The sequence below is a fragment of the Rhinopithecus bieti genome, unplaced genomic scaffold (genome assembly GCF_001698545.2).
Source record: "Rhinopithecus bieti isolate Rb0 unplaced genomic scaffold, ASM169854v2 scaffold_9203, whole genome shotgun sequence".
Taxonomy (NCBI): domain Eukaryota; kingdom Metazoa; phylum Chordata; class Mammalia; order Primates; family Cercopithecidae; genus Rhinopithecus; species Rhinopithecus bieti.
This window is the reverse complement of record NW_016806154.1, coordinates 191,710-212,264: the sequence shown is the minus strand read 5'-3', so window position 1 is coordinate 212,264 and position 20,555 is coordinate 191,710. Positions and strand designations below refer to the sequence as shown.

General features: G+C 42.4%; 1 protein-coding gene and 1 long non-coding RNA gene across 2 annotated transcripts in view; one reads left to right on the top strand and one right to left on the bottom strand.

Annotated features, from left to right (window-relative positions):
- Nucleotides 1-267: 267 nt before the first annotated feature.
- On the top strand, nucleotides 268-3,325 carry LOC108531422 (uncharacterized). The gene is made up of 2 exons (XR_001886165.1): nucleotides 268-1,213; nucleotides 1,306-3,325. It is a non-coding gene; the product is annotated as an uncharacterized LOC108531422 (long non-coding RNA).
- A 6,207-nt stretch (nucleotides 3,326-9,532) lies between these two features.
- Nucleotides 9,533-20,555, bottom strand: part of PCCB (propionyl-CoA carboxylase subunit beta) — a 90,318-nt gene continuing 79,295 nt past the window's right edge. The window contains exons 11-15 of the mRNA XM_017874838.1: nucleotides 13,098-13,205; nucleotides 12,757-12,857; nucleotides 11,990-12,088; nucleotides 10,841-10,940; nucleotides 9,533-9,799 (exon numbers count right to left, since the gene is read on the bottom strand). Coding sequence (XP_017730327.1) covers nucleotides 9,678-9,799; nucleotides 10,841-10,940; nucleotides 11,990-12,088; nucleotides 12,757-12,857; nucleotides 13,098-13,205 — 530 coding nt within the window. The 3' untranslated portion in view covers nucleotides 9,533-9,677. The remainder of the gene's footprint in view (nucleotides 9,800-10,840; nucleotides 10,941-11,989; nucleotides 12,089-12,756; nucleotides 12,858-13,097; nucleotides 13,206-20,555) is intronic.

The window sequence follows — 20,555 nt, the reverse complement described above, 5'->3', positions numbered from 1 at the left end:
TTTATTTATTTATTTATTTATTTATTTATTTATTTATTTATTTATTTATTTATTTATAGATGGAGTCTCGCTGTGTCACCAGGCTGTAGTGCAGTGCTGTGATCTTGACTCACTGCAACCTCTGCCTCCCAGGTTCAAGCGATTCTCCTGCCTCAGGCTCCCAAATAGCTGGGACTACAGGCGCATGCCACCACACCCAGTTAATTTTTATATTTTTAGTAGAGACGGGGTTTCACCATGTTGGCCAGGATGGTCTTGATCTCTTGACCTCGTGATCCGCCCGACTCGGCCTTCCAAAGTGCTGGGATTACAGGCGTGAGCAACCACGCCTGGCCCAGATATTTATTTTTTTATCACATTTCTGGAAGCTAGAAGTCCTGAGGTGTAGGTGATTTCTTTTGAGGCTTCTCTCCTTGGCTTGTAGATAGATGACTGCCTTCTTCCTTGTCTTTAGATGGTCTTTCCTATATGTGTCGCTCCTTCTTATCAGGGCCCCAACTATATTCAATTAGGGCCCACCCATATGACCTCATTTTACCTTAATTACCTCTTTAAAGGCCCTGTCGCCAAATACTGGCATCTTCTGAGGTACTGGATTAGGACTTCAGCATGCACATTTTGAAGGGACATAATTCAGCCTGTAACATTTTGCTTTGTATGTTGTGAATTTTCCATAATGAGAAGTTTTTGTAAGTTTTGTAAATATAAATGAGATCATATTACTCCAATCTATAACCTCCCTGCCCCCACCGTCCAATAACTTTCCATCTGCCTGCTTTGGGGAATTCACAGAGGTTTATCACCTAGTAATCAATTTTGTAAATTTTTCTGTGACTTGAAAGGGAAGATATGGCCTGGGCATGTAGGCCCAAAGTTATTTATATGTATTTACATGTTCAGTGTATTCATTATAGTTTGAAAGTTTTGTGCGTTGTTTTTGCCAACATAATTAAAAGCCAAAAGTACGGTTTTTAAAAAATCTATTTCATATAAAAGCCAGATTCTCTTCTTCCTTTCAAAATTGACTCTTAGCTGTTCTATATATTTATGATACTGTCAGAAATATTAGCTGATTATCACAATTGTCTTAACGATCTCAGAAAAAAATTAAGAAACCCGCTTCTCTTTCCAGCCTCCATCAAGAAATCGGCGAGAGAGAGCTGAGCTAAGGCCAGACTTCTTTGACTCTGCAGCTATCATAGAAGATGATTCAGTAAATGTTAAATTATTACTGCTTTTTATTTATGGTTCCTGGGTCCTGTTTATGCATGAAATTAATAATTATGTTTCTCATCATTTTTCTAGGGATTTGGAATGCCTATGTTCTGAAGTCTGAAGAAAATTTACAAATCTGGAACTCTATTATTTAGAGCTAGAGGCCTATATACTGTGATAGCTTGTATGGGGAAAAACACTTTTGATGTGATCTGATTTGTTTTTTAATCAAATGATTAAGGTCAATCCCTTTTTGCAGTGACACAAGAGGAGCATGTAAATTACCCAAGGGAATGTTGGTGAATGTCAACTCAGAAAGACTGACCTGCAAATCATTTGTGTCCTACTATTGGACTTATCCCAATACAGATGTGTGTGTTTTCTGGAGGGAGGAAGAAATTTTAAATTTTAAAACAGCTGTCAAGATAAACACTGTTATACACCTGTTTTATGAAAACTCAACATTGAGTAAAAAAAAAAATATTTTAACTTTATTTTCCTGTTGTACAATTTAAAACCGTTTTAACATTTTGCCTTTTATGTTTTAAAAGCTAACCATTTTATTAAACCTATGAGTAAGCAGCTCATCCTAATTGCCGAAGAGTGTTTTGGAGCTCACTGGATTTGGTTGACCTTTGTGGAACACAAATAATGGAGGAGCAGAACATTGACAAGCTAAGATGAAATTCTGACATAGTGCATCTCTGCCAAAAACCACACTCCCTCTGTGGATATGCATATGAAATTCCCAGATTTTATATACTCTTGAATAAAAGGTTTATTTTATTTATAAGTGGGCATAAAATAAGAAATGTCCATGCAGCCATTTTTCCAACAGATGCTGTACACCGTTCATTTTATATAGACTAGGGAGATTCAAATACAGTGCATTTTCTATTGGTATTTGTTCTGTGCATTTTTAGCAACTTCTACCAGCAAATAAAGTATTCTCAGTAAAATGAAAATGATTCTCAAGTTATCAGTTTGCTGTTTTTACCACTTATTTCATGCCCTGCCAAATTCAAGTTACACAGACTTCCATTTTCTTAAGATAATCATGAAGAAATCCTTTATCATTCGAAAGTAATTTTAAGTGTAACATAACTGTGTCTACTTCCCATGCACTTAATACCCTTATGCGCTAATTTTGTGAATTAAGTTTACTGATTATAGAAGTATGTGCTGCATAGAAGTCTGTGCTTAGAGGGTGAAGTTCCTAAGCTTACCTTGAATTACAGCTACATTTCAGTGTTAAATGTGCATATTAAGAATAATTCTTTTGGGGAAAGAAATTATGAATCTTCAGGACAGTCTACAATGGTTTAGAGTTGCATTCTGCCTAGACTTTTATGACTTGCTGCTATTGTTTTAAAAACCCCACTTAGTTTCTTCCTTTCAGATTTCTAAAGTAAGCCTCAGAATTTCCAAACCAATCCATCCACAGCTGTTTCTGGGCTGGTTTTTAAAGTAGTTGCAACAGAATCATGAGGCTTTCCCTTTTTTATCAAATACAAAAAACATTTTTAAAAATTCTGCACACCCAGTGATCATCTTTTGTGCGGGAAAGCAAGATGGATGATTTTATTCATCCTTTTAGTAAAGACACAAAACAGATTTTTCTCAACACTTGTACAGTTCTGAAAAAACCTGGTCACCAAAATGTTTTCTCTGCTAATTCAGCAATTCTTGGGCTCCAGTTAGGGGAGCTGGGGCCTCATTTTCTCCCAGAATTGTGGGCTTCACTGGAAGTGAAGGCGCAGGAATGACTGGACTGTCCACCCCAGCCCTGCCTGCCTGTGGTTTTGGCCGGGGAGCAAGCCATGAGGTGCCCTGGCACATGCACAAACTGATCCTTTGTGTGACAGTCTTGTATGGAAAACAGATGCTGACAGAATTGTAGACTACCATGCCACACAAAAAGGCTAAATATCTACTCCAATGGGTTTCCAGTTCAGTTTGAAGTCAATCAAATTTTTGTATTTTCGGTGTCTCCTTGATTGGTTTTGCTAGTAATTCTGTAAATTGTACATTTGCAATATGAGGTTTTTTTCCTTTTGTACAATTTGAAACTGATGCTTCACCTTTCCTTTAATAAACTATTCAAAATCAGGCTTGTGGTAGTCATCCTATTGTTCCTACCAGGTATGGCTTTAAAGAGATGATTTCCTATCCTGTGGCTCTTGAGAGAGTTTGCAGTTTCTGATAATCTGTTAAATGACAACAAGTTAACCGTATTAGTGAGGTGGTGGTTTTGTTGTTTTGGCTTTTTAATTTTTTTTAAGAAAGCAGAATTTAGGACTAGCTCACTTTATTTCATTCCTTAGATTTCTCTAGAGTGTGTGTAGGCCAAGTCATCTTGGTTTAAGGATGAGTCTCTTGCAAACTGAGTTTTGCATGAGGCATTCAGGGAACATCCAGTGGCCTGTAGCATGGGTCCTCCCGGCTTGAGACTCTGGGCCTATATGCATAATTGCACCTGGCAGTGCCCTTTTGAAGACCACATAGATTCAGTGCAGCTGCAGAACTGTTTTCAGCCAGGCATGGTGGCTCACGCCTGTAATCCCAGCACTTTGGAAGGCCAAGGTGAGTGGATCACTTGAGCTCAAGAGTTTGAGACCAGCCTGGGTAGCATGGTGAAACTCCATCTCTACAAAAAATAAAAAATTAGCTGGATGTGGTGGCACACACCTATAGTCCCAGCTACTTGTGAGGCTGAGGTAGGAGGATGGCTTGAGCCCTTAAGGCGGAGGTTGTTGCAGTGAGCAGAGATTGCACCACTACTGCACTCCAATCTAGGTAACAGAACCAGACCCTGTCTCAAAAAAAAAAAGTTTTCTCTTGGCATCAGACCTCCTCGCTCTTAAGAAGTCATACCCTACACACTTCATGGGTCTGGCAATATGGGGTGAGTTCCTTAAACAGCCTAATATGCTTATGCAGAAAAGGCAAAGGTGTGGGAGACAAATCGGCAAGTAAGCTTTCCAGGCAGCCAGGGAAGGAAGGTCATATAAGGATGGTCTGTAACAGCTCCTCTTGATGGTTACAAGAGTATGAGACTAGCTGAGGACTTTCCCTTGGGTCAGGCTTGCAAATCTCCAATTTGTGGCTTGACTGTAACTAACTACTTTTTTGCCCTTGTTCCCAGATAAAAGTCCATCAAGCAGGGACTAATATTTTCATGGGAAACAAAGGTGTGATGCCACTCAGGCTTGGCTTTTTTTTGCAGGGGTGGGGGTGGGGGAGACAGGGTCTCAGTCTGTCACCCAGGCTGGAGGGCAGTGGTGTGATCTCAGCTCACAGCAACCTCCGCCTCTGGGGTTCAAGTGATTCTCCTGCCTCAGGCTCTCAAGTAGCTGGAATTACAGGCACCCACCACCACACCCAGCTAAGTTTTGTATTTTTAATAGAGACAGACTTTCACCATGTTGGCCAGGCTGGTCATGAACTCCTGAGCTCAAGCCATCTGTCTGCCTTGGCCTCCCAAAGTGCTGGGATTACAGGCATGGGCCACCGCACCCAGCCTTAGGCTTTTCATATTAGACCAAGCTCAGGTAAGATTTTATCCCTGCCCTTCTGAGTGTCTTGTTCTGTGGAAATCTCTTACCAGGCACCACTTTTTGAAGAGCATCTTTCTGCTCCCAAGGACACATAAAGGGGGTATTTTCACCACCCAGGACAGTAGGGACATGGTCAAAACTTAACTACTGAGGCTGCTACATTGGCTGGAATATGCCAGCTGGATTCCACAGAGGCCCCAGACTGAGGCACTACCTATCAAGTGGCTGCAACTCCTGCTTGGAATTATAGAAATCCCATGCTGACATCAGAGGTGCACAGAGTATGAGGACCAATAATTCTAAAAGAGTAAAGCCATAGCTCTCCAGAAATCCTTTGGAACCAGAAAGACAAAACAGTCACATCTGTTGAATAGGTGAAATGGGCTGATTCATCAACTCCATCAAGAGTTAAGTCCACATGTGGGTGAGTACCCTTCACAGGTTTCTTTGGCGGGGCAGACCACATCTTAAGCACCAGCACCAGGACAAAGTATCAGTGCAACCAGAGGCAGAAAGTTGGGCTGGGGAGACCAAAGCAAGGTCAAAAAAAGAAGCTAGAAGAACTTTGCAACAAAAGCACTTTCTAACAAGCATTAGAAGGCTGTGTTGTGGATGTGCTCCCCATTACTCTAGCAACTCAAAAAGATGACCGGCCATCTGTTGGTACTGCTTTGCAAGGGATTCATGCAGGAGATAGGAAAGCTGTCTAATGTAGTAGCTTTTTGGGTTCTTTGAGACACAAGCCCAGGGGAACAGACCACCAACCTCCCTGACCCCTACTCTTCTGCCAACGCTTAGAAGTCCATCTCACCTTCCTCATCAGCTGAGTGGCAGTACTTTGAAATGATTAGAACACAGGCTTGGGGTCAAACCCATCTGAGTTCAAATCCCAGCTTCACCACTTGTTAGCTGTGTAGCTCAGGATGAACTGGCTTAACACAAGGCAGAGGCAGGACCAGCAAGACCCTAGCAGTGCCTCCTACACCACAGCTCACCATATTTGCTCTCAGTTTAAAGACAGACGCTTGTCAGCTATCAGCTCAGTGGACCCAAGTATTTCCCATTTATACAATCCCGTGTTTTTTCTTTTTCCCTTTAAGGTGAGGGCACCAGCTGGGAAAGGCATTCCCACACAACAGCCAATACTCAACTGTCATTACTCTCAAGGCATTCCATGGTCCATGGAGGCTGGTCCCCTTGACAAAGCTTCCAAGGTCTTGCAGCGTCGAGTTTCTTTGACCAGCTGAGTTTCTGTACGGGAGTTTCCCCACCATCCAAGGCTTCCGTAAAGCTGCTAGCCCAGTTGCTCTCCTGAGCTGGTTCCTCTACCATCTTACAGCTCCTCTACCATCTGAGTATCCAGATTGCACAACCTGATGAAACACTTCTTGGACTCTTCCCTCCAAAAAGAAAAAAAAGCTTGTATATACTTTTGTATGGACCATAGCAGAGATCACGAAAACAAGAACTGTTGGCTCAGAAACTCACTAGGGAAGCAAGGGAGGGACAGAGTGTCCAGGACCACCTACGTGGGCTAAGGAGTCTGGAGAACAGGGAGCTCTGGAAGTGGTGCTGGAGCAGAGGAATGCAACAAAATATGGATCTGGAGTTAGTATGGCAGCTGAGAACAGGATTTACAGCTTAGTAGGAGGCCATAGAGATCAGTGAAGAGACTGCTGCAAAAGTCCTCAGAGCCCAACTAGGATTGGTGACTGAAGGAGAGCAAAAAGATACTTAAAAAACAAAAATAAAAATAAAGAATGACTCTTAAGGGCTACTGGGAATGGAGGGTAGGGGAAAATATTTTGAAATGGGAAAATGGAGAATAAACAGTCACACATTAAGTTGACCTTGAAATAATGATTCACTGTCCAAGCAATGCTTACAGATCTCTGGAGCCAAGGGAAAGCCATCAGTAGTGGGAGGGCCCTGGGTTTTCACCACAGAGGATGCCCGGGGCGCATCTTGGATCAGCACTCCATAGTCGGTCCTTATGCTCAAACTTAATCTCCAGTTCTGGTAAAACTATTAATGCTTTACTTAGTAAAATCAAGTCAACAGTGTAGGAGGAAAGGCTTTAAAGTGGTTTACAAACAAAAATGATAATTCACATTGATAACCACTCAGTTACTAATTGAGGTAACTTAACCATATATCTTCAGTTTAAAGACAAAATGAACTACAAAGAAGTCTTGAACTTTAGAAGGTTTATTGTTGATAGAGCTGTAGTGATTCTGAAACTTGTATTTATGGTAGCACTGAGCAAATGAGTGAAATATATTGAGAATAATGGGAGCCAGAGTTATTACTGCTGTGGTAAGAGAGACAATACCGAATGGAGGAAGGCAAAGAAGCACCCATGGTGTTGGATTAGAAGTTTCAGTATGAACTCATGATTTGAAAGTACCGCAAATATGTATTCATATATACATGTGTCGCACATATATATACACACTTATTTGCATAAATTTTCCTAGTTCGGTCTGCTGAAATGCCTCAAAGCAATGATACTCCAGTATCAATGTGAACACTTAGTGACAATTTTAGCTTCTAAATGACATACCTACTAAAAGAAACTAAGAAACTACTACTATATACTACTACATACCTATTAAAGAAACTCCTTGGAGAAATTGCTGATTCCCGGGTTGGGCAAGGAAAATATAAGATAAGCCTAGAGCATCATCTTGTCAGAAAATAAGGAAATACTAAAAAAATCAGTGGGATATATTAAAAGGACCTGGGGAGCCAGGTTGAAGGAGCTCCCACTAACCAAACTGGGTCATTTTCAGCATCAAAATGAGTAACATTAAATATAAAAAAAAAATCAACAAGTCCAGGCAAGCCACGCCAACAAGTCCAAGTGGCTCACGCCTGTAATCCCAGCACTTTGGGAGGCTGAGGTGCTCAGATCATGAAATCAAGATATCAAGACCATCCTGGCCAACATGGTGAAACCCCGTCTCTATTAAAAATACAAAAATTAGCTGGGCATGGTGGCACACGCCCATAGTCCCAGCTACTCAGGAGGCTGAGGCAGAAGAATCACTTGAACCCGGGAGGCAGGGGAGGCAGAGGTTGCAGTAAGTCGAGATTGCGCCACTGCACTCCAGCCTGGCAAGAGAGTGAGACTCCGTCTCCAAAAAAAAAAAAAAAAAAATCAACAAGTCCAAAATGATACTAAAAAAACAAAAACAGGAGAAAAGAAAGCTCTTCCTTACCTAGAGTTCCAACTAATAAATATAGATATGAGAGTTAGAAATAACATTTTATAATCAATGCAGAATCATTGATTGAGGCAAGAATCATCAATGAGTACTAAAATTATTGGTGAAAGTTTATTTAATTTTTTGAGACAGAATCTAGCTTTGTCACCCAGGCTAGAGCGTAGTGGGGTGATCTCAGCTCACTGCAACCTTCTCCTCCCAGGTTCAAGTGATTCTCCTGCCTCAGCCTCCTGAGTAGCTGGGCACATGCCTCCACACCTGGCTAATTTTTGTATTTTTAGTAGAGATAGGGTTTCACCATGTTGGCCAGGATGGTCTCGAACTCCTGACCTAAGGTGATCTGCCCGCTTCGGCCTCCCAAAGTGCTGGGATTACAGGCATGAGCCACCGCGCCTGACCCAGGTGAAAGTTTATTGACAAACAAGATTAAATAATGCCCCACAAATTAGTTATCAGTTACAAAGAGAAAATGGTAACTACCATGGAAAAACCTTTGCAGCCATGACCTTAATCATGTGATCAGAATCAGTTACCAACAGCAGGAAAAACTGACATCATGTGCTTACTAATGTGATCCACTGAAAGGAATATGTTAGTCTTATCTGAATCTAAACCTCAGGAAACAGACACCCCAAACTGAAGGACACCCTACCAAATAACCAGCAAGTAAGCTTTCCTCAAAAATGTCAACGTCATGAACGACAGACTATGTAAGACAAAGGACCTTGTTCCTAGGAGATACACACAAGTTTTTGGGAACACAGGTCACAAATCTACAACTGACTTTCAAAGGGGTCAATTAAATAATTATATTGTATATGTTACACAATTATATAATTATATAATGTAAAATACATAATATAAATTATAATTATATGTTAGATCTAATTATACATTATATCAATATATTATATAATTATAATTAATTAGATATATCTTATATGCATATTATGTATTATTAGATATCTAAGTGTGGAAGAAATAAAGCAAATGTAGAAAATGTTACTAACTGGAGAATCTAGGTAAAGTGGATACAATACAATTCTTGCAACATATCTATAGGCTTGAAAATTTTCGCAATTAAAAAGTTTTTAAAAATTTTAAGAACACATTTCTGGAAATAACCTGAGTCAACACAGGGTGCTATGTCTTATTGAGCATCTGTACTGCTAAACACATATTCCACAACTGCAAACATCACATTTAATCCTCAATTCATGGGGAAATTAGGAGATAGAAAGGGCATATTATATTATCCCTATTTTTAAAATAAGGAAACTGAAGTCTAAGAAATACTGTGCCTTAAAAGCTTATTATATATCTCACCTATGGATAAAAAAACTAATTCCTAAGAGAAAAAGAACAATATCCAGAGGTGTGAAATAAAATTAGCTCTAGGTGATAACACTGTGTACTATTTTCCTTCTAGTTCTATTGATTTTCAGATTTCCACCATAAAAAATTGAATTTATGCTCAAAAAATACAACTTAAAATTTTTAATAAAGTAGATAATTTTATAGTAAGGCACAAAAGAGATCTTTCTAGAATTTAATAAACTTTGTTATTCTAAGTTATCCAAGTATTTGAATTCCCAAGTTTCATGATTTCAAAAGGCAGGAATGGGGTGTGAATGGGCAGACAGTAATTCCGTTCTTGATTTCTTTTTCTTTGAATTGTTTACAATGGAATATTTGCATGTTTTCTCCAAGGACGTTGTACCTTCTTGCTGGCCAACACATCCAGGTCACAGCAGATTCGGGCACGTGTAGAAGAAGGTTGGATGATGTCATCCACAAACCCTGGTGAAGCACAGAAAAGGGAGTGGATCATCTGCATCCCCAGATGATGCCACCCTTCGACTTTCTGCTCAGCCTGGGCATCATCCCTGGGGCCAGCAGTACAAGCAGCACCCAACCTGATACAGAGAGGGTAAGCCCTGCGAATCCTCCCTTGTATCCCAAGAGCTGGCCTATTCTGACAGCTCTCCACCTTCTGGCCTAGGAGCACTTGGCAAGAAAAGGAAAATTTGACACCCTCCCTATACCCTGCTTGCTCCAATGCCTCCATCCTGCCACAATGAATTCAACAGGAAATAAAGAAAATACATCTAGATTTTCAAAAATGGCTACAACAATTCCTCCATCCTTGTACACAAGTCCTGCAATGTGACTTTACCACTTCTCTCATCAAAAGGTGGATTTGTATTCCTTCACGTAACCTTGTGAGTTTCTTTGGCCTAAAAAATGTGGCAAAAATGATACTGTGCAACTTCCAAATCTAGGCCTCAGTTTCCCTTTGCCCCCTTGCTACTCTCGGGACACCATGTAAGGAAGCCTGGACTAGCCTCCTCAAGGGTGAGAGGCCATGTGGGGAGTGAGTCTAGCTAACACCAACTACCAAGTAAGTGACGCCATTTTGGACTGTCAAGCCCCAGTCAAGCCACAGAATGACTATACCTGTGTGGGGGACCCCAGGCAAGACCAGCACAAGAACCCCTCAGTTGGGCCCAGATCAAATTGTGGACCTCACAGAACCATAAGCAGGTGGGGGAAATGGTGGTTGGTTTAAGCAGTTGAGTTATAGGGTGAATTTCTGTATGGCACTAGACAACTGGAACACCTAGAAATTTAACACACTTCAGCAATGTTTTAATCGTGGTACCAAAGCAACCTGTCCCGCTGTCCTTAGTCCTAAGTGATGACTTGCCCAGGGACAGTCCCAACCCTCACTAGTCAACAGATTAGACTGCAAAGTCAAAAAGGCAGTTATGTGACAATTTCTGTAGAGAAAGAGTGAGCAAGTGACCAAACAAAGCTGCCCTCTTCACCACAGTCCCCTACCTCTCACTGCTGCAGGGAAAGGGTTGGCAAACTTCTCGATGTACTCTGCCTGAGCAGCTTCCACATTCTCATGCCCTTTGAAGATGATCTCCACAGCACCCTGTGATTAGAGGAGTTCATGAACGTCTTTGGTCGTCCCAACCTGGACAGATCTCCTTCAACTCATTATCACTGTGTGTGGTTGCAAATTTCTTGGTAAATCAGTGTACTGGGGGAAGTGCCATCTCTAAAGGCCACAGCATAGAGGGAGGCACTGCCCGGGGGTGACCATCATGACACAGGGGGGGCTGCATGATGGGATGGGATGCTTCCCTGTGGCCCCAATGAGGGGCAGTCAGGCAAAAGTCAGTAGCTTCTCTCCCCAGAGCCCATTCTACCATCTCCATTTGCACTCATCATACTTCTTTGAGCCAAAGATGTTAGCCCTGTTTTCCATTATTAAATCCACAGTCTTGTATCGAGGGGAATTAAAAGCACTACTTCCCTTTTTCAGTATCCTCAGACCTGAGTATACAATTCGGTGGCCAGAGGTGGCCAGATAGAACTGGAAATTAGAAGGACTGGCCTTCAAGTCAGAGCACCTATAAGTCCTCTAGACTTATAGAGCATCTATAACTCTAGGGGGACCTGCAAGTTATCTGATTCAACCACAATAGCTACTTCAAAGCAGAGGAGTGAGGAATAGGTCAAGCAACAGGAAGTACCTTGTCCAGCGTCACTATGGTCAGACCTACAGTTTAGCTTCTTATGAGCTTGAAAGAGTAGCTCTGGGGCCCTCCCTGGAAGCTGAGGTGGAGTTGGGAGAATGTCCAATCCTTCTGAAGGTGACTTCAGTTGACTCAACCCTTTGCCCCCTTTACTTTCAATCTCAAAACCCACTCTGGACTCCTCTCACTTTCCTTTCACCTGCCCCACCCACCTTGGCATGAAGACACCAGTGTGGGCCTGAAGAAAGGGTATAGGACAGGAGGCAGAGATGTCTCTGGAGCCCCAGGAAGGAGACTTGCCAAGATCTAGGTCTCACTCGCCTCAGTCCTGGCTCACCCTAGGGGCCCTGGCCTCTCTCCAATACTTCCCAGCTATGCCTTGAGCTCTGGCTGGTAGAGTAGAGTCCTTGTACCCAGAAAGGGAAAAGCTAGAGGCCCTCACCTTTGCTCCCATGACTGCAATCTCTGCGGTGGGCCAGGCATAGTTGGTATCACCACAAAGGTGCTTAGAGCTCATGACATCATAGGCACCTCCATAGGCCTAAAACAGATCCAAATGCTGAATGTTAGAGCCTGAGACAGCCAGATCATGTCCCTGAAAGACCCCAGGAAAACAGATAAAACGGGGACAAAGAACAAGAGTAGCCCCCTGGGGTCCTGAAGGCCCATGGTCTGTAAGGCCTTTCAAAGTTAATGCTCATTATCTTTTCTGGCTTTTTCCCACTGCTGCTTTCAGTTCCCTTGTGTTAAAAAACCACAGACATGGCCGGGTGCGGTGACTCAAGCCTGTAATCCCAGCACTTTGGGAGGCCGAGGCAGGCGGATCACGAGGTCAGGAGATCAAGACCATCCCAGCTAACACAGTGAAACCCCGTCTCTACCAAAAATACAAAAAAATTAGCCAGGCGTGGTGGCAGGCACCTGTAGTCCCAGCCACTCAGGAGGCTGAGGCAAGAGAATGGCGTGAACCCGAGAGGCGGAGCTTGCAGTGAGCCGAGATCGCACCACTGGACTCCATCTCAAAAAAAAAAAAACAAAAAAAACCCCACAGACATTTCTGTGGGGCTGGGAACAACGTCCTCAAGACATCTTTTTAAGGATGAGCAAGGTATACTCCTTCCAGCCCTGGTAAAACTCTGCCAGACCTCCCACCATGGCTATGCTGTAGGAAAGTGAACAGGGTCATGGCCTCCAACATGAGGTCCTCACCTTCCTCGTGATGACAGTGACTTTGGGTACAGTTGCCTCAGCAAATGCGTAGAGAAGCTTGGCGCCATGCCGGATGATGCCCCCGTATTCCTGTGCTGTGCCTAGACATGAGAAGAGTTACTAGATATCCACAAGTCCTCACATGGTTATCCTGCCGCTCTCAGCTGTGAGGTCTTTCCCACCTCTGGAGAGGGGCATTCCTTACACAGTCCTATCTTCTGGACACCCAGAATATATGGAGAAGTCACAGGTGCTCGGGGAGTTCTGCAAGATCTCCAAATAAAGTGGGCGCCTCACTGGGAAAGGCAACTCTCCTAGCCCCCACTCTGTCAATAACTTACCAGGTAGAAAGCCAGGGACATCAACAAAAGTGATGAGTGGAATATTGAATGCATCACAGAATCTGACAAAACGAGCCCCTTTCACAGATGAATTAATATCCAAGCATCCTAGAAAGAGAGAGATTATCCATACTGAGTATCCAGGCAATTCCCAGTTCTGTCCACAATAGGAATTTGTCCTCAGCAGCCATCCAGAGCTGGTTTCTGTGGAGGCACCAATGTTTCTTCATTGCAGAATGATAACAGGGATCCCTCAAACTCCAGGAAACAGGGAAGATGAAGAATCCACCTGTCTGTCACTGGCCAAAGAGGCCCAGGACTAGACTTAACTGTAGACAGACCGAAGGGCTGCTGCCAGCTGAGACACAGCTGGCCTTGCCGCAGAGAGCCATCAGTGGAAGGCAGCATTCAGGGGCTGGTCTTAGAGAATCCTCAGAGCTTCCAGTCAGATTCTGGCTCCACTGGTGATGGCGATGTGCCCTTGAGAAATTACTTTGCCTTTTGACCTAAGGTTCCTATCTGCAAAGCAGGGATGGTACTGCCTCCTAGCATAGTTCTAAGGAGTGAAGGAAATGGAATCTGTAAAGCAGCACAGAGAGGAGCTCAATTACTAGTAAATCTCCCCTCCTAGAAGAGTTTTTAACTTAATTCCATGTGACCAGTATTACCCTGATACCAAAGCAAGACAAGGACATCATCAGAAAAGAATACAGACCAAAACAAAAAAAATTTTACTTTTAAGTAAGGCGTATTATCAAGTCCAGCAATATATATAAAAACAATAATACATCATGTCCGAGTGGGATTTATCCCAAGAATTCAAGGTTGATTTCAGCATGTGAAAACCAGTGAAATTATTAAAGGAAAAAAACTATATGAACACCTCAACAGATGTAGAGAAAACACCTCAAAAAATCTAATATCCATTCATGAATAAAAACGTGACCTGGCACAGTGGCTCACACCTGTAATCCCAGCACTTTGGGAGGTTGAGCAGGCGGACCACTTGAGGTCAAGAGTTCAAGACCGGCCTGGCCAACATGGTGAAACCTCATCTCTACTAAAAAATACAAAAATTAGCCAGGCGTGGTGGCAGGCGCCTGTACTCCCAGCTACTCGGAAGGCTTGCAGCAGGAGAATCACTTGAACCCAGGAGGCGGAAGTTGCAGTGAGCCAAGATTGCACCACTGCTCTAGGCAACAGAGTGAGACTCCATCTCAAAAAAAAAAAAAGAGAGAGAGGCCGGGTGCAGTGGCTCATGCCTGTAATCCCAGCACTTTGGGATGCCAAGGTAGGCGGAGCACCTGAGGTCAGGAGTTCAAGACCAGCCTGACCAACATGAAGAAACCCTGTCTCTACTAAAAATACAGAATTAGCTGGTCATGGTGGCGTGCGCCTGTAATCCCAGCTACTCAGGAGGCTGAGGCAGGAGAATCACTGGAATCCAGAAGATGGAGGTTGCGGTGAGCCAAGATCACATCATTGCACTCCAGCGTGGGCAACAAGAGTAAAACTCTGTCTCAAAAAAAAAAAAAGAAAAAGAAAGGAGAAAGGAGAGGAAAAGGGAAAGGAAATAAATAGGCAAGTCACAAGTCACAAGTCACAAGCCAGGCCCTAGAAATCAATAAAAAGACAAACAATGTAGTCCCAGCTACTCAGGAGGCCAAAGTGGGAGGACTGCTTAAGCCCAGGAGTTTGAGACCAGCCTGGGCAACATAGTGACACTCTGTCTCTAAAAGAGCAAAAAAAGGGGCCAAACGTGGTGGCTCACACCTGTAATCCCATCAATTTGGGGGGCCAAGGTGGGCGGATCACCTGAGGTCAGGAGTTCAAGACCAGTCTGGCCAACATGGCAAAACCCTGTCTCTACTAAAAATACAAAAATTATCCGAGAGTGGTGGACACCTGTAATCCCACCTACTCAGTGGCTGAGCAGGAGAATTGCTTGAATCTGGGAGAAGGAGGTTGCAGTGAGCCAAGATCGTGCCATTGCACTCCAGCCTGGGTGACAGAGTAAGACTCTGTCTCAAAAAAATAAAAGAAAAGAAAATGGTATGAAAGCTTTGTAGCTTTTTAATTATACTTGTACCATTCCCTCCCTAGTTCTGGAGGAAGCAGAGCAGACCTCATTCACAAATTTCTGCATAAGTCTGCTCTAACCTGTCTGTGGGCTGCCTGAAGGACTGACACAAGGAACACATCTCTGTTCCACCTAACTCAGAACTTGTACAGGCTGGAAATGTAGCAGGCATTTCTCAAAATCATGGTAAGGCAGAGGAACAGCCTGCAGATGTCTGGCCAAAAGATTATTGTTGAAACCACCTAAGACATGGGAGAGAAAAAAAAAAAGAAAAACAAGGAGAGAGTGTCTTTAGGAAATTAGTGCATTCAAAAGCACCTTTGAATAGGCGTAATTCAGAAAGACACATGTATGCCTAGGACAAGACACACGATCAGAAAAGATCTGAGAGGGGAAATTAGAAAATAAGTTGAATGAAAATGAAAACACTATTACAAAGCAAAAGACCTGGGGAAACTTTAAACTCCCCAACACAGAGCCAATTTCAACACCAGGAGTTTTCTTGTTTGTTGTTTCTTGGTTTTAGTTCCTGGTGTTTAAGGAAATTTCTGTCAAAGACACAAATTAAGAAACAGGCTAGGCACAGTGGCTCACGCCTGTAATCCTAACACTGTGGGAGGCCACTTTGGGAGAATCTCTTAAAGCCAGGAGTTCAAGACCAGCCTAGGCAACAGAGCAAGACCCTGTCTCAAAAGAAAGAAAGAAACAAGAAAAGAAACAGGGACTTCAGTGACTACAAATGACAAGAAATATACAGTCTCTGGAAGAGTAATTGCAAAAAGACACTAGACAAACATATATGACATTCAGTAACAAAAAAAAAAAGAAAGCTTGGGAAAAGAAGAAAATTTGACGGCCAGCGTGACCACATTATAATGTGCAAATACCTTGTTTTCAATTAAAAAAATCACAAGGTGTAAAATTAAGAAACTGTCCCTAAGTAAGCATAGACACTGAACTTACTAGACAAAGACTATAAAACACTACTAGTGGGTTTTTTTTTGTTTTGTTTTTGAGACAGAATTTTGCTTCTTGTCACCCAGGCTGGAGTACAATGGCGCCATCTCAGCTCACTGCAATCTCTGCCTCCTAGGTTCATGTGATTCTCCTGCCTTGGCCTCGTAAGTAGCTGGGACTACAGGCGCCCGCTGCCATGCCCGGCTCATTCTTGTATTTTTAGTAGAGATGGGGTTTCACCACATTGGCTAGGTTGGTCTCGAACCCTGATCTCAGGTCATCTGTCCACCTTGGCCTCCCAAAGTGCTGGGATTACAGGCAGGAGCCACCACATCTGGCCTAAAACACTACTAGTCTTAAATATATTCAAAGAGGTAAAGGAATACCTGGACAAAGAACTAAAGGAAATCAGGAAAATAATGAAAAATTCTGGAGCTGAAAAGTATAATAAATGAAATGAAAAATTCAATACAAGGGTTCAATAGGAGATTTGAGCAGGCAGAAGAAAGATCAGAGAATATGAAGATAAAACAATTGAAATTACTCTGAGGAGAAAATAAAAAAAATAAGTGAGCAGAACCTAAGGGACCTCTGGGACACCAACATGTGAACCAATATACACAGGATGAGAGCACCAGGAGGAGAAGACTGAGAGAAAGTGGCAAGGAGATAATTTGATGAAACAATGTCCAAAAACTTCCCAAGTTTGATGCAAGATGTGAAACTAGAAATACAAGAAACTCAACTAACTATAAGAAGAATACATTCAGAGACCCACACTGAGACATATTACAGTCAAATTACTGAAAGACAAAAGAGAATTTTAAAAGCAGCAAAAAAGAAGTAACTCATTATGTCAAGGAATCCTCATTAAGATTATTCAGTGATTTCTCAGCAGAAACCCTGAAAGCCAGAGACAGTAGGATAACATATTTAAAATGCTAAAAGAGTAAAAGTGTCAACCAAGAATTCCATATCTGGCAAACTGTCCTTCAAAAATGAGAGAAAATTTAAGAATTAAGACATTTTCAGATAAACAAAAGCTGAGGCCCTCGGTACCAACAAGCCCACTCCACAGAAAAACGCTAAAGGAAGCCCTTCAGGTTAAAAGCAAAGAACACTAGACAGTATCACAAAGCTACATTAGGAAATAAATATCTCAAGTAAAGATGACTACATGGGCAAATATAAAAACCAGGATTTGAGTATTTTGGTTTCTAATTCCACTTTGTATTTCCTACATAATTTAAAAAGCAAATAAAGCCCAGGTTTCAACTTGTGAATTCTACCATACATTTAAGGAAGATATTAATATACCAGTTCTCTACAATCTTTTCCAGAAGACAGATGCAGAAAGAATACTTTCTAACTCATTCTATGAGTCCAGCATCACTCTGATACCAAAATCAAAGACATTGCAAGAAAACTGTATCTCAATATTGCTCATAAGCTTATATGAAAAAATCCTCAATAAAATATTAGCAGATCAAATCCAACAATGCATAAAAAGAATTATACACCAAAACCAGGCGGGATTTATCTCAGGTATGTGAGTTTAGTTCAACAGTCAAAAATCAATTGATGTAATCTATCAACAGTCTGAAGAAGAAAAATCACATGATCATATGAATACAAAAAAAGCATGTAACAAAATCCAAAACACATTCATGACAAAAACACTCAATAAACTAGGTATAGAGTGGAACTTCAACTATATAAAGAACATCTACGAAAAACCTACAACTAACAACACACTTACTTGTAAGAAACTACAGGTTTTCTAGCTAAGATCAAATGTCCCCTCACCTCACCACTATCTTTCAATATTGTACTGGAAGTCCTGGCTAATGCAAGAAGACAAGAAAATAAAAGGTGTACACATTGAGAAGGAAGAAATCAAACTCTTTGTTCACAGATGACAAAAGTGTCCATACAGGAAATCTGAAAGTAACCGAAAAATAACTGCTGGAACTAATAAGTAACACAGCAAGGTTGCAGGATAAAAGGCTAATATACAAAAATCAATTACTTTCCTATATACTGGCAATAAACAAGTAGAATTTGAAATTGAAAACAAAATACCATTGATAGGGTTAGCTCTGTGTGCCCACCCAAATCTCATCTCAAATTTTAAGCCCCATGTGTTGAGAGAGGAACCTGCAATCCTCATGTGTTGAGGGAGGGACCACGTGTCAAGGGAGGGAGGTGACTGGATCATGGGGGTGGTTTTCCCCATGCTGTTCTCGTGATAGTGTGTGAGTTCTTACAAGATCTGATGGTTTTATAAACATCTGGCATTTCCCCTGCCTGTACTTCTCTCTCTTGCTACTATGTGAAGAAGGTCTTTGCTTCCACTTTGCCTTTCACCATGATTCTAAGTTTCCTGAGGCCTCCCCAGCCATATGGAACTGTGAGTCAATTAAACCTCTTTCCTTTACAGAATACCCAGGCTCAGGTAGTATCTTTATAGCAATGTGAAAACAGATTAATATAACCATTAACTTCAAAAAACCCAAACTCCAAAATACTTAGGTATAAACCTAACAAAACAAATATAATATGTATCTGAGGAAAACCATTTTTTTTGATTTTTTGAAATAGACTCTTGCTCTGTCGCCCAGGCTGGAGTACAGTGGCGTGATTTCAGCTCAATGCAACCTCTGCCTCCCAGGTTCAAGCGATTCTTGTGCCTCAGCCTCCCAAGTAGCAGGGACTACAGGAGTACACCAACAATCCCAGCTAATTTTTGTATTTTTAATAGAGTTAGGGTTTCGCCATGTTGGCCAGGCTGGTCTAGAGTTCTTGGTCTCAAGTGACCCACCTGCTCCGTCTTCCAAAGTGCTAGGATTAGAGGCAAGAGCCACTTGCACCTGGCTGGAAAATGATAAAATTCTGAAGAAAGAAAGAGGCCAGGCACAGTGGCTTATGCCTGTGATCCCAGAGCTTTGTGAGGCTGAGGTAGGAGGCTTACTTAAAGCCAGAAGTTCATGGCTAGCCTGAGCAACATAATGAGATCTGGTTTCAACAAAAAATAAAATAAAATAAAATTAGCCAGGCATGGTAGTACACACCCGAGTAGTCCCAGCTGCTCAGGAGGCTGAAGTGGGAGGATCACTTGAGCCCAGAAGTCTGAGGCTGCAGTGAGCTAAGATTGTATCACTGCATTCTAGCCCAGGCAACAGAGCAAGATCCATTCTCTTAAATAAAAAAGAAAGATAAGAAATGTAAAAGTAACTAGATAAAACTGGTACAGCCATCATGGAAAACAGAATGGAGGCTCCTCAAGAAATTAAAAGAGAACTACCATATGCTCCAACAATTCCACTATGGGTATATATACCCAAAGAAATTTAAGTCAGTATCTCAAGGAAATGTCTGCACCCCCATCCATGTTCACTGCAATATTCATGTTCACTTGGCTATTATTCACAATAGCCAAGGTATGGAAACAACCGAAGTGTCTAATGATAAATGAATGGATAAAGAAAATGTGACAGACACATACACAATGGAATGTTATTCAACCATAAAAAATAGGGAGCCAGGTATGCTGACTCATGTCTGTAATCCCAGCACTTTGAGAGGCTAAGGTGGGAGGACTGCTTGAGCCCAGGAATTTGAGACCAGGCTGAGCAACAGAGTGAGACTCCATTTCTACCAAAAATACAAAAAATTAGCTGGGCATGGTGGTGCATGCCTGTGGTCCCAGCTGCTCAGAAGGGTCGCTTGAACCCAGGAGGTAGATCATAGCTGCAGCGAGCCATGATCACACCACTGCACTCCAGCCTGGGCAACAGAGCAAGACCCTGTCTCCAAAAAAAAAAAAAGAAAGAAAGAAAGAAAGGAAATACGATTTGTGACAAAATGGATGAATCTGAGGAACCTTAAGCTAAGTGAAATAAGCCAGCCATAGAAAGATGAATACTGTTACGATTTCATATGTGTGGAATCTAAGAAAGTCGTATTCATAGAAGCAGAGTGTAAAACAGTATTTGCCAAGGGCTGTGGAGTGGGGAGAATGGAAAGATATTGGTCAGGCCAGGCATGGTGGCTCACACCTGTAATCCCAGCACTTTAGGAGGCCGAGGTGGATGGATCACCTGAGGTCAGGAGTTTGAGACCACCCTGGCCAACATGATGAAACCCTGTCTCAACTAAAAATACAAAAAATTAGGCCGGCCGCCGGGCGCGGTGGCTCAAGCCTGTAATCCCAGCACTTTGGGAGGCCGAGACGGGCAGATCACGAGGTCAGGAGATCGAGACCATCCTGGCTAACATGGTGAAACCCCGTCTCTACTAAAAAAATACAAAAACTAGCCGGGCGAGGTAGCGGGCGCCTGGAGTCCCTGCTACTCGGGAGGCTGAGGCAGGAGAATGGTGTGACCCCGGGAGGTGGAGCTTGCAGTGAGCCAAGATGACGC